At 46.1% G+C, this 24,268-nt stretch overlaps 2 protein-coding genes across 9 annotated transcripts in view; one reads left to right on the top strand and one right to left on the bottom strand.

The window, feature by feature from the left end:
• The first annotated feature begins 627 nt into the window (after positions 1-627).
• LOC106628631 (uncharacterized) lies at positions 628-16,288 on the top strand. 3 transcript variants are annotated; one of them, XM_088056795.1, is made up of 10 exons: positions 628-793; positions 890-950; positions 3,880-4,362; positions 5,623-5,758; positions 7,611-7,699; positions 9,378-9,441; positions 9,828-9,916; positions 10,912-11,024; positions 11,463-11,619; positions 13,737-16,288. In XM_088056795.1, exons 1-10 carry the CDS (start codon positions 782-784, stop codon positions 13,886-13,888), a joined length of 1,356 nt encoding a protein of 451 aa, XP_087912921.1. In that variant the 5' UTR covers positions 628-781; the 3' UTR covers positions 13,889-16,288. The 3 variants fall into 3 exon arrangements, with proteins under 3 accessions (XP_087912921.1, XP_087912923.1, XP_087912922.1); XM_088056797.1 differs by lacking the exon at positions 13,737-16,288 and having other exon boundaries at positions 11,428-11,612; XM_088056796.1 differs by lacking the exons at positions 9,378-9,441; positions 11,463-11,619.
• A 104-nt stretch (positions 16,289-16,392) lies between these two features.
• The window catches only part of NSD2 (nuclear receptor binding SET domain protein 2), a 74,534-nt gene continuing 66,658 nt past the window's right edge, over positions 16,393-24,268 (bottom strand). For all 6 annotated transcript variants that reach the window (XM_088056789.1, XM_088056790.1, XM_088056791.1 and 3 more), the window contains 4 exons: positions 23,152-23,293; positions 22,393-22,499; positions 20,965-21,169; positions 16,393-20,060 (listed from right to left, as the gene is read on the bottom strand). In XM_088056789.1, the coding sequence (XP_087912915.1) occupies positions 19,795-20,060; positions 20,965-21,169; positions 22,393-22,499; positions 23,152-23,293 (720 nt within the window). In that variant the 3' untranslated portion in view covers positions 16,393-19,794. The remainder of the gene's footprint in view (positions 20,061-20,964; positions 21,170-22,392; positions 22,500-23,151; positions 23,294-24,268) is intronic.

The following is a 24,268-nucleotide window of genomic DNA, read 5'->3' as shown; positions in this document are numbered from 1 at the left end:
TGAGGAGCTCTCTGTTCCCTCAGTTTGGGCAAAGATGTGACATGTGAGATGTGTCATTCAGCTGAATGCTAAAGGAAATCCTCTCACAGCAGGGGCCTGGCAATGCTGATTGCTGAACAGTGGGGGCAGAGGGAAAGGGGGGGATCTTTCAAAGCAGGGCTGCAAGGTAAGGAAAACATGGGGACATCTGTGTCCTCAGGTGGCCCAGCAGGCAGCACAGACACTGGAACACATGGAAAATGGGGTGGGGCCTCATTAAACTTAATGCTTTCACCTCAAAATCACAATCATCAGGATCTATGAGCTTGATCCTGATAACAAGTTGATGCATCAAGCTGGACACCGTGGGGGCAACGGGGAAGGGAGAGGAATGAAATGCTGGTTGGGAAAGCTCCGTGCTCACCAGAGGCTGCGTTCTGGCTACAGCATGGTTGGCCCCGGTTAAAATAGGAACTCTTCTGGGGTTGTTTTTCTCGTTTCTCTTCTCTCAGGAAATCTTGTGCGTCTAAAAATTGAGATCCTCTCACTTGACGAGGTCACGGGGGGCTGGCCCGCAGCCAGGCTGGGTTCCCAGGCTGCTCTGCCCATCCCTCCCCGAAGCCACCACTTCCTCCAGAGCACTGCTCTCGCACGGATTTCTGCAGTTCTGTGAGGGGAGATCTGCTCCTCTGGGTGCCTGCTGTGTGCTGTGCTCTCAGGAGGCCGTATCGTCTCAAGACCTGTTGCAGTCTCCGAATATAAACCCCCCTTTGTTGGGGAGAGGTTGACTTGACTGAGCCGCATGATCAGTCAGGTGACAAAATTGGGCACAAAAGCGGAGCAGAATGAGCAGCTGGGTGAGGGCATTAGCTGCTGATCCTGCCTCTTGACAGGCTGTGTTACTCCTCAGGGAAAAATGAGTGCCTGGCCCTGTCTTCTGCTGTGGAGCTTAACCATGGTGTGTTTAACAGGTAAGTCCTCCCAACACAGGGTTTCTCTTCACTGGCTGAGCACACGGGTGGGTGAAGCCACCATGGGCCTGTGGGAGCCCTGGGCAGGGCTGGGGGAAGGCAGGGAAGGAAGGAAGTGTTGGAACACTGGCAGTGTTGGAAATGGGGTGCATGCAGTATATACAGAAACTTGCTCATACAAGAGGAAAAGAAAAAAAGGAGAATTAGAGCTGTATTACTCTGCGTATTGAGGATTTGTAGAGGCTTTATCTTAAACCCCAAGGAGCAGGATGCCTGTTGGTAGGCTGGGAAAGATCAGCTCTCTGATCTTTCAGAGATCAGCCTGACATCCTCAAGGCTCTTGTTCATACCAAGGTGCCACACGCAAAATAACAGATCCTTCAATTTTCCCTGGAGATACTTTGGATGATTCACAGTGCTCCTTAACAAAATAATAATAGTAATAATAATAATAATAATAAATGTCTACAAAGTAAAATCGCTGTTCCATGATGTAGACAGTGTAAATGCAGGTGAGAAAATGGTTTGTCTGATGAAGCTGAGGTTGTTTGAGTACTGGTTTTTCACACCTGTGACTGACTATAACTGGTAAAATACACAAACACTTTACTAGTGCTCAAAACTATTTTTTTCAGCCTGCTGAAAACTTCTTTTTTTCTCCAGAAATTGTTAAATTACTAAGAAGTACTGGCTACCAAAAGGTTATTGATGGATACTGAAGTTTTGCGAACAAGTATATTACTTCCGGTAATGTGTTGTGGAAATCTACTTTCCATTTTAAAAAATTCCTCTTAAGAGCATCACCATTTGACATTAAAACCAGCCAACCAATGAAACATATTCAACTAAAAAACCCCAACAACAACAAAAATCATCCAGCTGTGGGCAGTCCAAGTTGTTGAAACCTCTGCAGTGTCTCTGGCTGGCAGAGTTGAGCTGTTGGGGACAGGAGGGAGCTGTGGCAGATCAGTCTCTGATCTCAGAGGTCCTCCTGAAAGTTTTTTCCTGGGAATTTGACAGCACTCTTAACTTATGCTAGTGTTTATGTTTGGATCAGTTTAATGGATCTCAGGACTGACTCAGTTTGTTGCCAGAGGTGAGGAAAAATCAAGCAGACTGGCTTCAGCCCCTGAGGCAGGGGAGTCAGATGAGGGGAATTGTGCATCTTGGTTCTGGGTGGCAGCATGGCCACAGTGGCAGTGCCCAGTGTGGGCACTGTGGAGCTGCTCTCCCTCCCCTGGACCAGTGCTGGCACCCCTGTCCCTTGGATTTGAGCCTTGGGCAAACCAGCATGTTACAAACTGATCACTGCAAGATTTGGTGTCTCTGTTTTAGGGCTACAAATAGAAAATGAGATTTAGTTCAGTTGGTGCTGAACATTATTGGCACAGTGCTAATAATGCCAAGGTTGTGGGTTTGATCCACATATGGGTCATTCACTTAAGAGCTGGAGTCCATGATCCTCTAGGTCCCTTCCAACTCAAAGTATTCCATAAATTCTTTAAAACCTGGGCAGTGGCTCAGATGGCTGGGAGCTCCTCTGCTTTACTCAGTAATTACACCAAGATGGATTTTGGCACAAAGCAGGCAATCATCAATAGGAGGGAGCACTCCCAGCAAACTGTCTCCATGTGATCACAACCTTATAAAGACTCTTTTATCCATTGGCCTGATGCTGGTGCAGAACTTTAACTGGAGCTGCCATCCAGTTTGGCCTGTTGATGTTGATGTCCATACCATGGTACTGAGCACGTGCCTGGCCTTGCATGGTGGGTACAAAATTGAAAGAGAAGTTAAAGGCTGGGGGTGAATCAGGGCTGGGGAAGAGCCTGCAGGGATGTGGGTCTGACACCTGACAGCTTGTGCTGTCGCCCATCTTGTCACCTTGCCCATGTCCTTCCTCACCTAGATCCTGCTGTCAGGTGTCAGCTGCACTCTTTGACCTCTTTGAAAACCACAAATCAATTTCTTAGGGGTCCTTGTGTTTTCTGTGCCACAGGGTATGGATTGCCAAGGGGGCTTAGCAGGTTTGTGCTGCTTGGGAGAGCATTTACACCCCACAGTATCAGCCCCAGTTGCCTATTGGTGCTGTGTAAGGTTGAGTGTTTTCAGAAGCTGCAGTAAGTACTGAGTAAATCTGCCCCGAGTTCCTGAACCCAGCTGGTGGCACAGCTGCTGTGGTATAAGCTGCCTGTTTTGGCTTTGCTTTTCTTCCTTTGCTTAGTACCACACTGCTAAATTAACAATGACCTGCTGCTTTCCATGCTCAGTTCCATGGGTCTCTCCTCTGTTAGACACTGGAGGACGTTACCCATGCCTGTGCCCAGGGATGTCTTCCATCACCAGATGATGTTCCAGTCTACCATGTACACAGCAAAACAACCTGAGTTGCAGTAATACCTCCTTTCTCTACAGGCTGCAGCAATCCTCACTCTGAGAAGGGATTACAGAATTAAAGCAAGTCTTGGCCTGCAGGTTCCCTTCTGGTTACTGGATGTAGCACCAGACAGCTTAAAAAACCCCTGAGCCCATCTTTTCTTGGCTGATCTGTTTAAGAGAGATGGGATAAAGCAGTCAGCTATTTGATAATCATCTTAAATCAGATTGTCATGAGATCCCAGCATAAACAGTCTCAAGGAGCTAACAAAACTGACTGTTTCAGACAATTCTCACACCATCTCAGACCTCCATTGGCATCTACTTACTTGTGGCCTCATGGACCCACTCATTTATTTCCTTGGTAAGTCTCTGATGTGCCAGACATGCTCAGATGCTGCCTCAGATCCTTGCTCTGAACACAGCAGAGGGGAGTTTTCTGGACATCAAACAAGCCTATGTGCTTTAAGCAGTCGATAAAGACCGAAATGAGAAGCCCTCATTAAAGGGAGAACAACAATTCAGCCACTAATTATGTCTTTTCTTCTCTTAGGTATTGCTTTAGGCCAGATAACCAGCACTGAGGTTCCCATTGCATCAACCCCAGCACCTCCCAGTACAGCCAGCACTGAGGTTCCCATTGCATCAACCCCAGCACCTCCCAGTGCAACCACTGCTGCAGCCTCTGCTCCCCCAGCTGCTCCTGCAACACTCTCAGCTGGACTGACCCCAACCACTGCAAACCCTGCTGCATCCACAGCAGCTCCAGCTGCTGATCCGAGCACAAAATCCCCTTCCCAGACTCTGCCCACCACCACGGGGACCGCCCCCACCTCTGGCAGCAGGGCTGCCTCTCAAGGGTCTGCAGCACTGACAGTCACATCCAGCGGTGTCCCAGCGTCCCCTCCAGGAATGACCACATCCCCTGGGGTCCCAGCATCAGCTCTGCTCCCCACCACCCCCCAGCCCTCCAGCTGCAGCACAGTGAATGTGACAGCCTGTGCCCGCTGCCCCCCTGGGACAGTCCCCACCCAAGGTAAGGGTCCCTGCTCCCATCTTCTGTGTTAGAGGGAAAAGGGATTTGTCAGGGGAGGTGAAGCCAAAACTTGCTCTTGTTGGAAGCTTGGACAGGCAGCAGGAGAGGGACTTAATTCATTTCACCCTTCTGAAATCAAAGATGTGGTCTTTCCTGGCCTTGTGCTGTGTTTTGGTCTTCCTGAGGCTTTCCAAGTGGGATGACAAAGTAGTGGGATTGTGGCACAAAGTGTATCACAAGTACAGTTTGATTTATTGGCAGAAGAACATAATTTTGGGGTCCAGGGCCAAATACAAGGTCAATTTCCAGCTGTCTTGAATGTTTGAAAGAGAATCTGCTGTAGAGGCAGCCTTTTACAGTGGCCTTGAGAAAATCCTTGATCAAACTCTGCTGTGGTCAGCAGTGCATAATATAACCTTTCCCAGAAGTTACTCGTTGTAACGTGGTTGGGTTTTGATTTCAAACACCACTACCCCATCCCACAAAAAAAAAAATCTCAAAAAAAGAAAATAATTCTCCAAAATACAAGCCATGTACTTTTTGCTTGTTCCCTGCACTGCAGGGCACTTTTTAAAAGCAGCTCTGATGCTTTAGGGTGAATCTGCAGAAGGCAGGAGTTCTCTCACCTCCCTTTTATGCAGGACCTTCTTTGACAGGGCCTTCTCTTGCCTGTGTTGGTGGTGCAGCTGCAGTAAATCCCACCCAGTTCCTCTGTGTGGCTGGGATTGGTTTTGTGGAGCAGAGAGGGGCAGAACTTGCCTGCTGGGAATGCATGCAATGTACCTGTGCTCAAAGAAAAGCTGCTGCTGCTTAAGGCAGATCCTCGACTCTGGGGCTTTACTTAACAGTTCTGCTTCCTACAAGCTTAAATTATCAGTAATCTAAAGAAATATACTGGTTTAATTTTATTTATTTATTTGTTTTGTTTTTGGGTTTTTTTTAATCTTTTTGTGTGTTGGAGGGAAAACAAGGAAAATTTTCCTGGACCCTCAAATTAAAGAAGGAAAAAGCAGTCAGCTTAATTACTGGAGATCCACACTGACAGCCTTGACTCCTTAGATCATCTTTTGGCTGTTCTGCAGCTTGCTAACAGTGGACAGCAGCATAATTAGCATGAACATTACAGTTTCTACCCTCTAAGAGTGCCTTGCCAGGGAACTGCATCCCAAAGCTTCTGCCTTTGTGGCAGTGACCTGTCCTGGCAGACACAGAGGTTGCAGTCAAGCCTGATCCTGATCCTGACTTTCTGTTCTGATTTAGGCACCTTGAGCTGCTCATGCTGCACAGGGGGCTCGTGTGTAGATCCCAGTGCCTGCAGCCCCTGCCCACCTGGCCACTACCAGCCCCAAAGTGGGCAACCATCCTGCCTGCCCTGCCCACAGGGGTATTACACCAGGTGAGTGACTGTGGTACACCACAAACACTTCCCAGCTGTAAAAATCTCTTCCTTTGGGCTGTTGGAAAAGTGCTGCCAGGGTTGTTTCTCAGAGGCTGAATTCTCCTCATCAGGAAATCTTGGTGTGGATGTCCTTGTGCTGAAGGCTGCTCCTCTCTGGGCTCTCCTTTTGTATCACCCTGTCTTTTGTCTGCACTGAGGGAACATGTTGCTTTGTGGTGGGGAGACAGGAGTGAGCTGTGAGTTCACCTCCTCAGCTTTTCTGAAGGCTGTGTCTGACCAAAAGGCTCCATCTCCCTGCTTTGCCCGATGACTTTCTCAGTCCCTCTTTTCTTACCCCCGAGGCATCTCACTACATTTGAGTCCCTGGCATCTAAAGCAATACCCTCAGCTGATGGAGTGTGGAAAAGCTGACAAGACATCCCAGCCAGGAGCCCAGTCCTGCAATTCCAGGACTCACCCAGGGATGCTGTTCAAGTGTCCTCTGGCTGCGGGACGTGTGCATGTGCTGCTCTCTCCGTTTTATCGGATTTTCTCTTGCTGTATCCATGTCTGCAAACAGTGAGCTGTGCCCTTTCTGTGGTGGCAAGGACAGGAGGGGGGGCAAGAGCCTACCCAGGACTGTGTCCATTGCAGGGCAGCTCCATTTGGATCAGTCCTGGGGACTGGCAACAAAATCTGGCTGTAGGAAAGGTGACCTGACTGTGCAGATTGTTTGCAGCAGCCCCTGAGTTTGAGGTGCCAGCAGGATCTTCCTCTGTGCTCCCCCCTTGCAGTTCGTGCTGTGAGAACCTGCCTTAAAAATGTACCTCCAAATTGTTTTAAAAACCAGCCAGGAGCAGTCTCCAGGGCACACAGAGCTGCTGTGTTGGGATGTGGGAGAGGGCCAGGGCCCAGAGAGGGTCAGGCAGCAGTGCTGGGTTGGTGTGTGCCAGAGCAGGGACCAAAGGTGGGGGGTTCTGGAGGGCACCTGGGGGTGCAGTGTGTGCATTGCCATCTCCTGGTGGCTGCCTGGGCCTCAGGGCTTCAAAGGTGCCATTAAACATTTCTGTGGTATTTGGAGAACTTGGCCTCCCCACAGCTTTGAGTGGCTCTGGCAGGCCAGTTTTTTGTTGTTTGTTTGTTTCCAGTTGGTTTGGGGGTTTCTGGTTTGGTTTCTTTCTGCAAATCTCATCCAGCCCTGAAGTTTCTGAAGGAATCAAAGAGCATGTCCTTGTTTTCCTCCAAAGTGTCTCTGAGTATGTTATCAAATTCCCATACCCACATACTTGAGGGGGGATTTGGCTCTGTTAGTGATGAATGTAAAAGCTTCCTTTTCCCCTGACTTTGCCTCATTTCCTCCCCCTCCTCCTGGACATTTTGCCTCCCTTTTCCCACAGTCCCTGCTATTTAAGGTTGGGGCTCTCACACGTCACTGCCTTTGGTTTAGGTCCTTTTTTCAGCTCCTGATTCCCAGCAATGGAGCAGCTCCTTTTGAAATCACTGATGGATGCTGAACAGCAAACACCTTCCCTATTCGATTTTCAAGAGTGGATTTAAGAGTCTGACTTTAAGCCAAAGGTTTTAAGCCTGACCACAGCATATTTTTCAAGACCTTCAATTCAGATGGTCCCTTTCCATATTGCTCACAGGCACAGGGCATCTCTAATGTTAATAATACAGAAAACTTTATTTTTTCAGTGGACCTTTAACATTCAGGTGAGTTCAAACTGATGTTTTTCTGTCTGAACTCCTTTTTCATAACTGCTCCATTTCTAGACTTGTCAGTGTCATGTTCTGCTCTATCTTCTCCAAGTGGACAGAGGCTTGGGTGACCTAAAATTGTGTCCCACTCTGCTCCCTTCCCTCCCAGCTTCCCAAGGAGCACCGTGTGTCTTCCCTGCCCACCAGGACATTTTGCTAATGAGTCTGGGGCTGCAGCCTGCAGAGCCTGTGAGCAAGGTAGGCTTTGGTTTGTGTTCAACCCAAATGCATTTTCATCACATGATGCTTTTTCCCAGGGCCAGATGTAATTACCAGGTAACTTAAAAGCACTGAAGGGTAACCAGGTTAAAAATAGCCCAGATCTCTTACCTATTCTGTTGTTGTTAAAATAAAAAGAGCAGATCTCAGCCATGCTTCCATGCTTGTTTTTGCAATAAGTTAACGCTAACTCTGCAATGAAAGTCTGGAAAAAAGTTTTATGAAATTCAGTTTTAGCACAAAGGGGGGAGCATTGTCAGGAAAATAAAATACTATTTCTGATAGCAAAAATGAGTCTAAACCATCTTTGTTTTCATTTAGACAATTTTCTGCAGTCTGAATATTAAGTGTAATACTCTCCTTATTTTCCACACGTTCAAACTGGGGTTTTAAAAAGGAGCTGCTTTGCACCTGGCTAATGCCACTCAAGCTGGTACAATGTGTTTGCAGACAGGGTAACAGCATGTGCAGAACAGAACAGCACTTACTTATGCAAAACCCTAATTAACACATGCAGTGCAGCAGCTCCTCTGCACCCAAAATGGGGTCCTGCTTGAACATGCACAACTGTTCCTTTGAAAATCCACCCACCGAGCTGCTGGGCTGTGCCCAAACCTTGGCTGTCACTTGCTGAGTCTGGGAGGAACAAAATCTGACTGGTGACAGCGATGGGGTCTGTCACTGCCTTTACTCAGCAGATTTGAACACTGTGTTAGACAACAGGGGAGTCTGTGGGGGTGGCCCCTAAATCCTGCAAGTATAAAAGTAAAAAATCCTTTGCCTTGCAGGGAGAGGGGAGATGGGTTTGGTTTCATCCTGCTCTGCCACAGCCTCTGCTGCTTGATGCAAATCCAGGTTTGAGGCAGATCTTACCCACACCATGTCCAGCTCCTCTCTGAAGCTTAATTCTGTCCCATATGGGCAGTGACCATGCTGTGCATCATCAGGCACCTCCAAACCCACCTGAACTCCCAAGTGCTGCTCTCTCAGCTTTCCTGTTGGTGTGGTGAGACTCACAAATTGGATCCTGCTGGCCCCTGGGAACTTTGGGACAATTCACTCTTTTTTGTGCCTTGGGAAGGGTCTGTACACGTCTTCCTGGTCCTTGTTGTGCAGGGAGGGAGGCTCTGCACCAGCAGAGCCACCTTGGCTGGTGGGTCTTGTGTCCTTCCTTTTGCAGGGAGGAAGGTGCACCCCAGACCTCCTGGGGTGGGGGAAGGCCTGGAAGGGTGGGGTGACTGGAGAGGTTTCCCCTGGTCAGAGACCTGAATAATATCCAGCTGAATAACTTGGGAGCTGGCACTGGGATCACCTATTCCAGCTTCATTCCAGTTTAGCCTGTGGTGCTGGGAAGGGTGGCAGGTTTCTCTGTCTCCTTGGTGTGGTTTTGAGTGATGTGAGATGTGCCACTGGGGCATCTGCCAGAGCCCCCCGTGCATCCCTCAGCATGGCAGAGGGCAGCAAGGAACTTCCATTGCTCTTTCAGAGCTTTGACAAATATCACCCCAAAAATCCTAAATTAACCCCTGAAATGCCACCTGAAGCGTGCTGTGGGGAGTTGTTTGGTTGCTTGTAAAATGGGCACAATCAAATACAGAGCAGTGTGGGGCAGAGATGTGGAGGCAGGACCCCGAAGCCTTACTCTTCTCTTTTTCAGGCTATTTTAGCTCCAAGCAAAATGCAGCTTTTTGTCTGCCTTGCCGGCCGGGGTCATTTTGCAAGTAAGGAGCCTCCTGGGGTGCGGGACCTCAGGTGGACAGGGAGGAGGGGGGTTTGTTTTAGCCACTGAGCTGGAACCAGCAGTGTGGTGCTCAAAGACAGGTCACCAGCCATTTCAGCTGCAGGATGGGGCTTCAAGCAACCTGGTCAGGCATCTCTGACCATGGCATGGCAGTGGGAATGAGATGATCCTTAAGGTCCTTTCCCACCCAGACCATTCTGTGATTCTGTGAGAATCTCACTGGAGACAGACACCCACAAAACAGCAAAAGTTCCTGGCTGGTGTGGTTGACTGAAGACTCCGGTTTGTAAGAGCTGGCTTTGGTGGGCTGGTTTGGTCTTGGAAGTGCTCATCCTACAGCGTGTCCTGCCTCCTCTCCCCTCCCAGCACCAGCAGCTGCTCGGCCTGTCAGTCGTGCCCCGGCGGGCAGGAGGCTCCTCGGGAGGCGTCGGAGCGGTGCGAGGCCTGCCCGGCAGGTAACTGCAGCCAGAGGAGAGGCTGTGCCTGGCTGGGAACACACAGCTCCAGTGGCTCATTCCACTCATCTCATCCAGCCCAGGGGCTGCCGGTCCCTGCAGAGCAGAGCTGTGCCCTGGCAGTGAGGGATCGCGCTGGGATGGTTTGACTGGGTGCTGGCGGAGGCCGTGCCTGTGCCACACCTTCCCACCAGGATGGTTAAAGGCTCGGAGCTGTGCTGGTCCCTGACGTGCCAGAGAGCCCAGATTCACAGCTGGGTAACAGCTCCAGCAAAGAGCATCTTTGTGGTGGTGGCTTTGCTGAGGAAAGCACAGCCTTGCTCTCAGAGATAGATGTTCTGCAGGGGCAGAGGGACACGGGGAGGGGATGCGAGGGACGTGGCCGTGCTCCTTCCTGTGCTGTCTGAAGCACCAGGCTGAGCAGGTGAGCCAGCAGGGCTGGGCAGAGCTCTGGCAGAGCCCATGGCAGTGGGCAGCCTCCAGTGTGGACACAGCACCGGGGGCGTCTCATTGCCAAGCATTTTAAACATGCAGGAAAGCATTTTACCACTCTGAGACTTGGAACTTCTGTGACCCGTCTCTCCCACAAAGCTTGGGAAACTGAGCTGTGCTTTGAAGTCTGCTCAGCAAGTTTCAAACAGCTGGAAAAGGTGTTTGAATCCAGAATTGGAGAGGATGAAACACTGCTGACCTCCAGCTCCCATCTTCCCTCTACATTAAAGCCAGAGCTCACTACTAAACCCCTCTCCCACTACTCCTACTCACACTGCTCTGTTTGCTGAGGTCTGACCCCAAATATTCTTTAGTCCCTGTTTGTTCTGTTCTGACCCTTTGCCCCCAAACCAGGACCAAAGTCCAGGCTCAGCTTTTGTTACGCACGTGAGAACTTAATGCTCTTTCTCCCTGTGGCTTTGAAAGCTGATTCATCCATAAGCAATTGCAAAGGTCCTGGGGCTTAGTCTCAGGCCTTAATATTCTGCTTATTTGCTATTTAGGTACATTCAAAGGTCCCAGTGATGACAGATGCAAGGCCTGCAGGACAGGAGAGTACCAATTACAGCGGGGCAAGGAGAGCTGTGACCTGTGCCCAGAAAACCACTACTGCCCTGTGAGTCCCCATCAGCTGGGGCAGCCTTTGTTAACCTGAGCGTTCCCATGACAAGCTAAATACACTGCAATTAACACTTTTTTTTTTTTTTTTTTTTTGTAATCTGAGCTTCCTTTATCTTAAACATAGACAGGGCTCTGATGCAGGGAGATGATTAAAACTGTGGTTCCAGGAGTGTGGCTTTGTGCCTGAGCTGCCTGCTCTGACTGGGCCATGAGGGGATGGTGTGTGCATCATTAATGAGGGGGTTTGATGTATTAATGACACCTTCTGCCCTTCCCCATACTCTAACACTGCAGGGGCAGACAAGACTGAATAATGATGACAGGTTCATTCCTTTATTTATTTTTTTTCCTCCTAATGCTAAAACGTTATGTTCCTTTGCCCTGGTTGCCTTCTGCAGTTTGTTGGTGCTGAGTTACTTCTTCTCTTGGGCAGAGCCCAGATGTGAACCCAGTCAAGTGCCCTCCTGATGCCTTCTGCCCCAGGGGCAGCGTGGAGCCCACCTACTGCATGGAACTTTTCCTGTACAAGGCAGGGGACTCCTGCCAGCTGACCCCTGCCACTGTCATTGTGCTGGCCACCTTCTCAGCAGGTGGGTCAGGGTCCTCTCTGTCCTCTGGTAAAACCAGGCACCCCTCTGCAGCTCTGTGTTGAACCAAGCTTTCTCTGGGTGGTGTATTTTGTGTTTCTGGAATGCTGGATTTCTGATGAAAGCCCTTGTGGCTGCTTTCAATGCCAGTGACAGTCCTTTCCCTTGCTCTGAAGGAAGGTGGCACAGTGCTGAATGCTTGTTGTTTGTCCCTGGAATGCATTGGTGTGTGTGCACCCTCAAACAGGGATTCCTTGGCTGCACAAAAGTAGGAAAAAGGAAAATTTCCTTTTGGTATGAGACTGTTTCCTGAAAGCATTCCTGCCTAGTCATGCCACAGCATCCAGCAGCATGGGGAGCTGCTGGCTCATAGTGTTGGTTGTACTGATGCCAAATGTACCCTGTACCCAACAGTCAGGACCTGCTGAGTGTGGGGAGCGTCCCTTCAGATGCCACCTGCTGTAAATTAGCTCACTAGGGCAAGCTAATGAGTGCATGAGCTTTGCAACTGGGAAACTGCACCATGAATTATTGTTCCAAAACAATAAATATGCATTTTTAGTCTCAGGAAAAGGAAAAACAGAGTTCTCTTGTTTTTAATCAAAGTTGGGGGGAGATTTAATCAGAGAGTTATGATGAAAATGAGCAACTGTTACTGGTGTGGATTGCAGAAAGGGCAGATGAGGAAGGAGGGAGGAGGAATCTGTATCCTGTGCCCAGAGAGATGAAGAGCAATCCCAAAGTGCCCCTTACACTACCAGAGATGAAAATCTTGTGTCAAGAGAGCAAAGTCAGAGATGAGTAAGTCATCAGAGGATAAAGAATATCCAACAAGCCTCTTATTCAGTTTCTGTGTTTCAAGTGTATTTTATGTACTTCCTGAAGACCCATTCTCCACTTGGCTCGCTGTTGTTAAAAAGGAGAAAGAGGGGAGATTAAATGCATGTGTTACTCCCCACTGTGAAAAAGACACACAGCTTCTCCAACACCAAAGCAGAGCTCTCATCACACTGATCTCTTGGCAGCTGAGGAGGGGACTCCACGGATTCATGGGAGGAGACAAGGACAGCAGGGTCTGGAGGAGCTCTAGCAGCACCCTCTGACTCTGTCCCCATGGGGCTGGAATGCCTGGTGGGAGCAGATGAAGGTTACTCTCACAAGCTGTGGCTTGGCGCCATGAGAAAGCTCCTCCACTGACCCCTATCCCCTCACACCAGGCTCTTGTCCAAAAATCTGCCAAAACAGATGCCATCTGAAGCAATTATTAATTTGAAAAAGTAGATTAAACTGAAGTGTATGAAAAGACTGCCCAGAGAGGGACAATGGCTCATTAACCAGCATTTGTGATAAACAAGTCTGAGGGTCAGGGAACAGCATTCCTGCCTCTCCCAGAGCTTGCTGCAAAGAGGGGGAAAGGAAACAGCCCACGCAGGAACCCGCGGGTTTTTCACGGCTGGTCTCACAGATCAAGTGTTTACCATGAGACTGTCTGCTCACACAACCGAAATTTGGGCGTATTTGTCTGGCCATATTGCATCACAGCGACAGATTTGTGCTCTTCTGTTCAGAGCAATTTTCTCTGTTGATGCTTCTGCCAGAAACAAACGAACAGAATGTCGCAGTACTTGAGATTTGCCAATTACTTCCATGTCCATGCCCAATCCAAAAGTAATTTTTTCTGACAGCCCTGATTTCAGTCTAGACTCAGAGTTAATCTAGGTAAGTTACTTCTTGTGCTTCAGTGTAAGCACTGCACAGGCCAAACTAATTTCTCAACAAGATCCTTTTGGTGGGGTCTGCAGTGAATAAGACGCCAAGTGGAAAACAGTTCCAGAGAGCAGCGAGTAAATGGGAGTAGGAAACCAAGTTACTGAATTATTTCAATAAAACTTGTTGTTATCCCTTGCAGCTTCCAGAATGAAGCTGAGTGTTACTTTTGCCAGTGGAACCTTTTTTCTTCCATCTCTTTGGAGAGGGACAGAGTATGTAGGAGAAAAAACTCCCTTAATTTTATCAGAAGGGAATACCTGAGCTGAGAAGTCTTGGAGCAAACATCACCTGTGTGAGATTCAACTTCCCATCTGTGACTAACTACCCTTCCTTTCTTTCATTCTTTCCAGGTGGAATCATTGTTGTCTTTCTAATAATTCTGAGACAGCGGCAAGAGCACAGCAAGAAATCCTTGAGGTCTCTGTTGCTGCCCCGGGGCCCGGGAGGACACCCCACGTACGGGGGCATGGAACACACAGAGCCAGTCTATGCTGGCTGGTAGCACAGGCCACGAGCAGCAGCCACCTGCCTCTCCCTGCCCTGGGGCAACACAGATGTGGTTCTGGGCAAGGTGTTTAACCACGAGCAACCTAGTTCTGTATAGCTGAAATCCGTGCTGGGAAATAAAACTCAAGGTTTTGAGTTGTGGCTACTTGTGCAAACCAACCCAGCTCCCTGCTCTGCTGCACTGGGCTAATGGGAAAAGTCTTCCCCTTCCAGTTCCTGGCTTTATGCACAAGTAAATACTTTTCTTCTTTCCTCAGGGGGAAACCCCCCCAAACAGCAATCAGTCATACCTGTTTCTCCATTTTAATAGTCAGCTCAACAGCGTGAGGACTGACTCCTCCAGTTATTGAGGTTCCTTTGCACTAACATGAATATGCCTCCTTTTAATAATATGCAATTTTTTATTCTGTTCCCCATTCTCAAAATTTTTGCATAAGCCCAAGTCAAGGAAAGGGATCCTAAGGCTCTCCCCTTCCTTTCAGCTGTGGGCAAACATGTACAAGTAAAGTAATGGTTGATTCCTGGACAAGTAAGTCCCTTTTGTTTCCTGCTGTCAGGTGGTGCTTCGGAGTGGAGCTATGAAGGAGCAGCATGCTGCAGGCACATACCCTGCACCTTTCTGCATGCTGAGGAGAGGGGCCTGTAGCAGACCCAGTACCTAAATGCCTGGGCAAAGTTCTGTCCCTGACCCTGGACACCCCATTCATCCAGGAGAGCAGCACAAGTGGTTTGTACCTGTTTGCTGTGGCACTGTGAGCCTTCTTCTGTGCACCCAGCCCAGTTTAACCATCTGGTTAAACTAATGTGATTTGTATTTTCCAGAGATAATTTCTGTGTGTGGCTGGTTGACTCTTGTCTGCTCTATGTCCCCTATCATGTTTTTATCCAGGCATTCAGAAATGCCCATCACCTGGACTGGAGCCAGTGTCAACTGCTCCACAAAACCAGTCCCTGTGGCCTCTTAACCTTCCCACCTTGTTCTCCTTTTCCTCCTACAGACATTCTTGCACAGGTGCTGTGTAAACCCAGCCCAGCCAGCTGTGACCCTTTGTGTCAGTGCTGTGCTTCACCAGACCTCCATGGCCAGCAAAAACAGTTATCACTATCAAAAGATCCACTGCACAGAGGTGGTAGCAGGTGTTACTTCTCACTTGACCTTGCAGCAGCAGAGATGGCTGAAGGAACCATGCCTGTGGGGGGTTAAGTGGTTCCTGCCCTCAGCTGCTCATTCTCCTCTGTCCAGGGAAGGTGTTAGAAGTGCTTAAAAGAATTTATAAAATATATCATTTCTGTGATGTCTCTCAGCTCAGGTGAGTAGCTGGGTGGAAGACTGGTCCATCAGCTGTTGTGGGCAGCCAGGTTACCCAGAGAAGCTGTGGCTGCCTCATCCCTGGAAGTGTTCAAGGCCAGGCTGGATGTGGCTTGGAACAACCTGGTCTAGGGGAAGGTGTCCCTGCCCATGGACCTATTTGTCTTCTTTCAGAAGCTCTTGCTGTTCTGGCTTGAACTCAAAGGGCTTTATGCGTTTCATAGATATAATCAACTTTCCTGTGGCAAGGCCATGGTGCTCCTACCAGGTGATGTGCTCAATTACCTACATTTGTAAAACAAATGCCTCATTTTGCCAGAGAGGCAGAAGGAGGTCACCATTTTGTCTTCAAATCCAAGAGGAGCTGCTCCCACATGATGCACATGATGGCAGGGGGTTGGAAGCGGATGGTCTTTAAGGTCCCTTCCACCTCAAACCATTCTGTGATTCTAACCTGGATCAGCAGCAACAGGGATGGTACCTACAAACCCTCCCCACTGCCCAGCAGGGGCAGAGCTCCATGCAGCCTCTCTCACTGCTGATTCAGGAAACATGAAGTTTCTCTCTGGCCCAAGGCTGTGGTTTTCCTCAGAGCAGCACAGAGACACAATCCTGATGCAGAGCACCAGGTGATCTCAGCAGAACTATCAGCCACCAGTGTCAAAGCAGATCTCTGAAATGCTTTTTTAAAAAATGTGGCTGCTGTCACACGTTGGACACTCCACACGTGAAGCCAAACCAGAGCCAAAAAAACCCTGTCTGAAAAAGCCACAGAGTCAGACCTGACCAAGCAGGACCAGCATTTTTGACAGCGGAAGGACCCTGAGGGAACAGTGCTGGCTGGGCTGGGGAGCTCCAGCTGTCACAAAAACCTGTAAAATTACGAGCAACAGAGAGCAGCACTGGGAAAACTAGACTGCAAGAAATGTCAGCATTTCTGTGATAAGCAACAGTGTGAAAACAGCCACAGCACAGTCATCACCTCCATGGAAGTGTAAAACAGTATTTCCAGGGTGTCTCTTAGGAAGGCCTGGAGTGTAAGTTTTCCCTATGAGAGAACAAAGCCCTGTTCCCTCACTGCCAAACCGTGCTTTCTTAGGATGTATCAATTCCACATTTTTCTTTAAAGGATAAAAAAAAAGGTGCCAAAGTAAGTATACAGAGCTGTTTTACAAAAGAGACTTAGCAACTTCTTAAATAACTAGGAATAAAATTCAACATTTAATAAGACATTGAAGTTTCTCAAGCAGTCAGACATGGAATAATGAGACTCAACAATGTGGAAAAATCCCATTAATACGTCTTTCAAGGTATTTTGCTTTTCCAAGTAATTCAAATAAAAAACCTCCTAAAACCTGACCATGAACACAAAGCTATTGAACAAAACAGACATTTACTCTGATTATTTTTCCTAGGTTGTATGAAAATACATCTAACATACTCAACTGAAAATTGTTTCCATGCTTGCTCATGTGATAAAAGAACAACAAATTCTGAAATTGGCTGTCATGTATCTAGCTTTTTTGCTAGAAAAGGAAAGACATTTTGCTACTTTGATGGGCAAGACACAAAGAACATCATTTAAGGCCACATAATATGCCACAGTTAATGTTGTTTAGATTAATTTATAATAGAAAATTCTTCAAGTTGCTGAATGCTAAAAAATATCGAGTTGCATCAGGAGAAAGCTCAAGTCTTAAGGATTGTTTTGCCTTGTATTTGAACAGTGGGAGAAGGAAAACAATGTCACAACTTTTCTTTCAGCTTTTTTTTTTGAAACAAAACTTCAGCCTGTTTTCCCAGGCTGCAGAGCAAGGTACAGAAACCTTCATTACAGCGCACTTAAACCTCACCTGTCCTAGTACAGAAACCAGAATTCTCCCAGATCACCACCTGAGTGCCTGAGCTGAGCTCACAGGCTTCCAAGGCCAGTATGTATCAAGGGAGAGTTTGATCCACGTTCCTCCCTAAGATCAGCCTACAGGAGGTGCCCAGCAGCAGGAACTCCCAGCAATTCACAAGCGAACTCCTGCTCTGCAGTCCCGGTGATGCAGAACTCCGTGCGCCAGAGGGTCGAGCAGTAAAGAGCAAGGAGAGGCAGAAGGAAGCAGAAGGTCAAACAGCCCCTGGCTCAGAGCTGTTTGTGTGAACAGTCTCTCTGTTCCCACAGACAGACACAAGGGTGGCTGTCCTGCATCCTGCTGTGCTGAATGTGCTTGTGAGCCCCTCAGGAGGCTGTGGGCACCGTGCCCCAGCCCAAAGCAGGGGGGCTGTGACTGCAGCAGCCCCTGTCAGGAACAGGCTGTGGCTTCTGGAAGTGAGGATCTGCCTCCTAGGACCTGGGGCATCACCACTCCAGAGTGATAGAGCTGTTACACCTACACATGAAGAGGAAAAAGCAACAAAACTAAAAAAAAATTAACAAATTATGAAAGCAATGGAATGTAAAGGAAAAATTTTATAATAACTTATTTAAAGGTATTCTTACAAAGCCTTCCTTACATTGTATAGTATTCAAAGAATGGTCCCAATGACATCAAATTCCTTCATTTTGTTTTAAAGCAATGAGGAAAATATTTCTGCTTTACTACCTGACGTCATTTTCCTTCCCTTGAAACCCAATATTAAAGAAACATCCATAATATCATTTCTTGGTTTTGATTTTATGCACGGGACTGTTCTTCAGCCCCATGGCAGAGAAAAAGTTTCCCTCAAAATCAATTAAAGAATATTGACTTTTAACTTAAGTGCAAGGCTTGGCATACCATTTAAAAAAAATGCAAACATGTAACGCTTCCCCTGATTTAGAACTGTGCTATTTCTTAAAAAATATTCACAAAAAAAAAAAATGAACCTTCCAACAGTGTTTATAAAAACTGATTCAAAAAAGCATTTGGTCACAAAACAGAAACCAAAAGTGTTCAGCAGAGGGCAATGCAACATTTATAGCCTCTTTCAATTAATATCTTCTAATAAAGCCGAAGTTTTTACATATTGGGAATAAATGGGGGTTTTGGTAATTCCAAGAACTATATCAAATCTGAAGAAATGCCTTGGAAAAAAACCAAAAAACATACACTTCCATGATATAGCAAGGCTTCATTTTCAAAAGGGCTACACAGAGTTCCTGCACTATTAACTAAGCTAGAACATACACAAATGGCTCAGTGGACATGGAGGTGCACGTGGTGCTTATGGAGGGTGGGTCACAATGGCACAACTCAAAACATGCTTGGAATGCTGCCTGGTCCTGCCAGGGAGAAAACTGGCAAAGATGTTTTTCTTTACAGTTTTTTCCTAGTTCTACTATTATTTCCATTGATACTAAGTCTTGTATATTCATCTCACTGTGATTTAGTGAGGACCTAATGCTAATGGGAGCGAGGAATTCAAAACAGCTTTGCTGACACAACACAGTGGTGACAGGACAGTCAAGAGCAGAGCTCCTAAAAAACTAACAAAAAATTTCAGTCTGTCAAGAAGCCAGTTTTATACGAACTTTATCCAAAGGAACACAGTAAGGCTAAATTTCACATCAAAGGTCTTACATGCTTCTTCAAAAATCTATTTCACTTTTACTTAATTGTTTTTAATTAGTTTTTGCACTTTCTGTTTCATTCATGGGTATGGTTTTGTTCCTTGTTGGGTATTTCTGGCATTATCACAAAGTTGAAATGCTTGGACTCCAAGCATTCCAAAGAAAAGTTTGCCTCTGCACTTTACCTGCCACTGAGGAAAAAAAAAATCCCATAATTTTTTCTAAATAATAGCTTTTGTAAGATTTATTTTTATTAAAACACAAAAATCCTAGAGTATTTGGCCTAGATTGCAAGACAATATCCCTTTAATTCCAGACCTGTACAGCTCTGCAAGATGAAGTAAATTCTGTTTTGCTGGGACGAAATATAGGAAAAAACAGTATAGAAAAAAATCTCTAAGGAAGATTCCTCCTCTCTGGTACAGGGTGTGCCTTTCCCACCACGCACCACATTTCTTGGTGGAAGGATATTTATGATCATGATTGCTTAAGAATCATTTTTGAAGAGCACAAACCAATTGCTGTGTGTGGTTGTAGCGAGAGACACACCTGGGTCATGGCTGGCATTCAAGCATTTGCTCAAAAACACACAAGGCAAGCAAATCTCATTGGGACCACAGACCAAGCCATTTCTTACTCAAAAGGACTTGAGAACTAACAACTTCTTTCAAGGATATACTATTTTAAACATCTGTTGGTTGACAAATACTACCTCAGAAAACTATGTTTACGCCTACCTGGTTTGATTTAACCTACCTCCAACCTGCAAGTATTTTGGAGGGAACATTTTACATTCGTAACAATTCAAGTGTAACTGTAATGCTGAGTAACAAGTTTGGTTTGTCCTGAAGTTTGATGAACTATGCAGTTCGTTATCAGTGCAGAAGCAGCAGAAGACTGCTGTGGTTGGCTCAGTGGATTTATAAAAACAAAACAAAAAAAATCCCCCCCCCATTGTAACCTTTACAGAATATACGTAAAATTGTGTCCTTCCCTGGTCATATTCACAACTTATCTACAAGATAGTGTTAGCAGTAGAAACTGCAGTCCATGACTATTTGCATTCAGCTCTCATCCATCTGTTCCTCCTTCTCCTGGGCTTGAACTTGTTCAGTTTTTTGCGGGGTTTTTCAGTCTTCTGAGTTTCAACAGAATCCACCCCAAGAACATGTTCAGAGCAGCATAACTGTCCATTCAACATGGAATTTAGTACTGTCCTGTCTTGGTGCTCCTTGCAGAAAGAGTTTGGGCAGAAGTGGCAGAAAGAAACAGAAGGTTTGCCACAAACATCACAGTGGTGCCAAGGACACTCCCATTTCCCTGCAATCAGAACCAAAGAAGCCATTAGTGCAGACTGAAACACAGCATCATCTCCTGAAGAAGTTTTGTGTTGTAGCAGCTGAACCAGGCACAACTTTCCTGACAAAACAAATGACAGCAACTACCGGGGCTGATCTCAACACTCAAAATGCTGCACCATACTTCTAAAGCTCAGCTGGCAGCTGCAAGGAGCAGACTTGACACACTCATTTAAATACAGCAGTCAGCTCCAGCTAGAAGAAATGACTCAGCTTTCGCTCAATAGCATTTTACAGAACTCACAGGCTGGTAGAGCATCCAAACATCCGGTCAGCTGCTGCCTACTCTTAGAGCAGTCCCCTGCCTGTTGCCAGTCTTCCTCAGGAAGGTTTGTGCTTCACTTACAGCTGCTCTTTCGCCCCAGCCTACTTTACCAGTCCTTGTTTTACTTGTTTCTGGGATAACAGGCTTTGCCTGCTTCCCTTCTTCATATCCCACCTGACATGGCTGACTGAAACCAGGTAACTCCTGTGATATCTGGAACTGCAACCTGATGTCTGCTGCTCTTGATTTCCCTACTTGCCTTCTTTCAGAAGCTGCTGCTGTTCTGGCTTGAACTCAAAGGGCTTCATGCATTTCTTAGATATAATCAACTTTCCTGTGGCAGGGCCACAGTGCTTCTACCAGGTGATGTGCTCAATTACCTACATTTGTAAAACAAATGCCTCATTTTGCCAGAGAGGCAGGAGGAGGTCACAATTTTGTCTTCAAATCCAAGAGGAGCTGCTCCCACATAATGCACAAATGAAATTCCTGCCACACAAACCAAATGTTTTCAGGATGACACCCCTGACAAGGTTTCAGTGCAATAACTGAGGTACCTGCACAAGTTATTTATACAAGTGTAACAAATGGGCTGACTCACCAAAAGGACGTTTCACCAAACCAAGGCAGGAGAGATGATAAGCTTTAGTACAAGATTTCCTGTCACACAATACCAGCTGGCCTCCATCACCACAACGGAAACAATCATCTTCAGATTCTTTCTTCCCTTCATTTTTCGTTCTGCGTCTCCGTGTTCTCTTTTTGGTCTTTTTGCCTTTTTCTTCTGAGGCATTAGTGGAAGAATTCTAAAAGAGTAACACATAAATTTGTAAATGCCAGTTTTGCAAAGGAAAAACATGACACAACCTAGCCAAGCTGTTGGCACACCCAGCAGACTGTGCACACAGCCAAAAGCTTGACTTGGGGAAGACCTGCCCAGTGCTTCACTGTACTGATCTGTGTTGACAAAAATCCTACACTGACCCTTGTGAAAACTCATCCTGAAAACAGATCTCCTTACAGGACCTTCCTACTGAAAAAAACCCCTTCATTTTCTTGTCACTTGACAGAAGGTCTTCCAATTTTTGGCCTAATCTACTTGTGGCTAATTTACCCTCATTATGTACTTGCACCACCAATCACTTCAATATCCATTTTTCTCTTCCAGCTGTGAATACTCATGCTGGAATTACTAAAACCTGCCCCCTTTTTTCTTTGAGGAACAGACAGCAGAACTTCAGGAACTGTAGTTACTGACAGAAAGAATATACCAAACCATATCCCTATTTCAATCTGACTTCAGTTCCGCTCTCTGCACTTGCATAACTCTCCTTCATCAAATCATATAAAACTTTGGATGATTTTTCAACATCCCTACCATCATTCCCTCCCTCTCACCCCAATAATCACTATCTATTTTCTTTAAAATTAACCCATCCTATCTACCAATGCAGACAGCTCCATAAAACTAAACTGTAACACTTAATTTCTTCATGGTTGTCTGTGTAAATGTTCACAGGCTTATGTGAAACCTCATTCAAGTCCATCTCTTTAACAAAAACTAGCTGTGTGGGTTTTGAAGATTCCCAGTCCACCCTCTGAAGTGGTTGGTACTGAGCAGGGTGAAGGACCACAGGGAAGTGCAGCTTTTCAACATCCACAGGTGGTACTTGTGCCTTCCCTCACACTCCTATGCCAGCCCTTCAGGAAGCTCCAACTTCTGCTGGATTACAGGCTTCAAACTAACCTGGACAGGAATCATACAGATCATTTCTTGATATACTTTGGTAACTTTTTTCCACATTCAAAACTCACGTTTTTTCTTCTTCGGTTCAATATATTTTTTTTTAATGAATCTTAGCAAAATAATCATACTGTAAGATTTAAATGAAGAAATAATAAACTAGCATGTCAGAATAATCTCACTGACAACAGCTGGGCACATTCTTAGTCAGTCTGAAGCCTCCACAACCTTTCCCCTGACAAGATTGTCAAAATCTCTTGATGTATTACTTGATATATTACTTGCCTTTGGTCTGTCCCCAAGAAATCCACTGCAGTTTGGGGCACCACATTTGCAGACTGTTTTTTCATTGCCCAGACAGTCAAGGTTGTAATTAAAAGTCAGCTCTGTCCCTGAGTGTGAAAAGGACAAGATAACAAATTCTATCAAAATTATTACAAACAAATATAGCTGTTTCTATGTGTCTCCTGGTTTGGGACGTGCTTGTTGATGTATTGTCATAGGATTTTCCCTCTTTTTACTGCTTATAAGCACTGACAATGTTTTACTACATTTACAGTGATTAACTAGGTACCCAGATATCATGTCTTATGCAATTACATTTTAAAATAAATTTGTCTGACTTCACAAAACAGTGCTTGTGTCTGGTTTTCACACGTTTTATATCCACCTATCTATCCAGCTAGATATAGCTACAGATAGATAGGTATGTGTGTGAGCATGTATGTACACAAACCAGAACATTTAAACAGCCTACTACATCCTCTCCTTAAGCTTATTATATTCTTGGGAAAGATGTATTTGAGAGCTCCAAACCAAAAACTTACAAAGGATACTTGTCCTAGAAGCAAGCAACAAAAAGTGCCATGGGACTCACAATTAAGAAACACTAAAGTAAAAGGCAGATCACAAAGCATTTCCTCTGATGCCGAATTCTCTACAAAAATATTTGCACTGAATCAGTTAAACATGACTGCCCTACCAAGAAATGCATAAAAAGTTTAACTTAGAGAATGAAACCAAAGGCAACCCGAGCTGATGTACCTGCAGGAATGTCACACACAGCAAAGAGCCCGACACGAGTGTCTCCATTCACTGTCCACTTTAGAGTTTCACAATTTGGTTGGCAGCTGTGATTCATAAACCGAGAATAGTTTCCTTTGGGGCCAGCATCAATAATACGGTCCTGGAGAGCAAAGCAGCAATAGGATGAAGGTTTTTTCTCTCCCCCTCACAAAAAATAAAAATCATCCATAACTGATTTAAATAGTTGCATTCAGAACTGACACGTTGCTATCCAGAGCACACAAGCCAACTGCTGGTACATGTTGTATTGGCAACTGTAGTGTCCCATGTGGCCTGGAATGTGACACTCCCAAAGCAATACTTATGCTCTAGCTCACGTTTTCCCAGCACCCATCACAGCCACATGGCAGGATAAGTGTTCTTGTGAGCATTATAGTGGGCATGTTAAGGAACCCCCTTCCCCAGGAAGCTTCAAAACTCAGACACAGTCCTTTACCATTTACTTTGCATTCACGAAGCTGTGAGGCATTTACAAGTACTGTGGTTCATGGCATTTACCAAATCACTGCATGATTACTTCCAGAGATTACCAGTTTCTCAATAGATTTCTTTCCCCAAATCAGCCTAGTTTAAACAAAAACAAGCTCTTGGTAAGCTAAAAACATCCCATTCCTATTAAAAAATTGCTCTAAAATTTCTATATCCACCAAATATACCAGACATGAACAAAATAAAATAAAGCTCAAAATTGCCAGAACTGTGTTTCTTTGCAGAGCATGTGTGACTGTCATGCCTATGTGCACAAACTTCACTGCATGGCCAGCTCAGCCTCGTAATGGCACTGCACTTTTGGTAAGGTAGACCTATAATAAGCATTTATTAATTACAGTAAGAGACAAATACATGTTCAGTTCAGATATTAAACACACTTATGTTGTATGTCAATCCAGTAGAGGAGCGAGAAACTTTCAAGTGTTCAGCGAAATGTGGTTTCATCATTCTGTGGCAGTAACTCCTGCAGGAACTCCTCAGTTACACGACTAATGAAAACAGTAGCTGTGGAAATGCAGAGCAAGAGCCTTGGGAAAAAGAATGGTGGTTGAGACTGAAAAAAATGTAGGACTAGCAGCCAGCT

The sequence above is a fragment of the Pseudopodoces humilis genome, chromosome 6, assembly GCF_049639895.1.
Source record: "Pseudopodoces humilis isolate 2021_Gansu_Grassland_sample_001 chromosome 6, ASM4963989v1, whole genome shotgun sequence".
In the NCBI taxonomy this organism is placed as follows: Eukaryota; Metazoa; Chordata; class Aves; order Passeriformes; family Paridae; genus Pseudopodoces; species Pseudopodoces humilis.
This window is presented reverse-complemented; position numbering and strand designations above follow the sequence as displayed.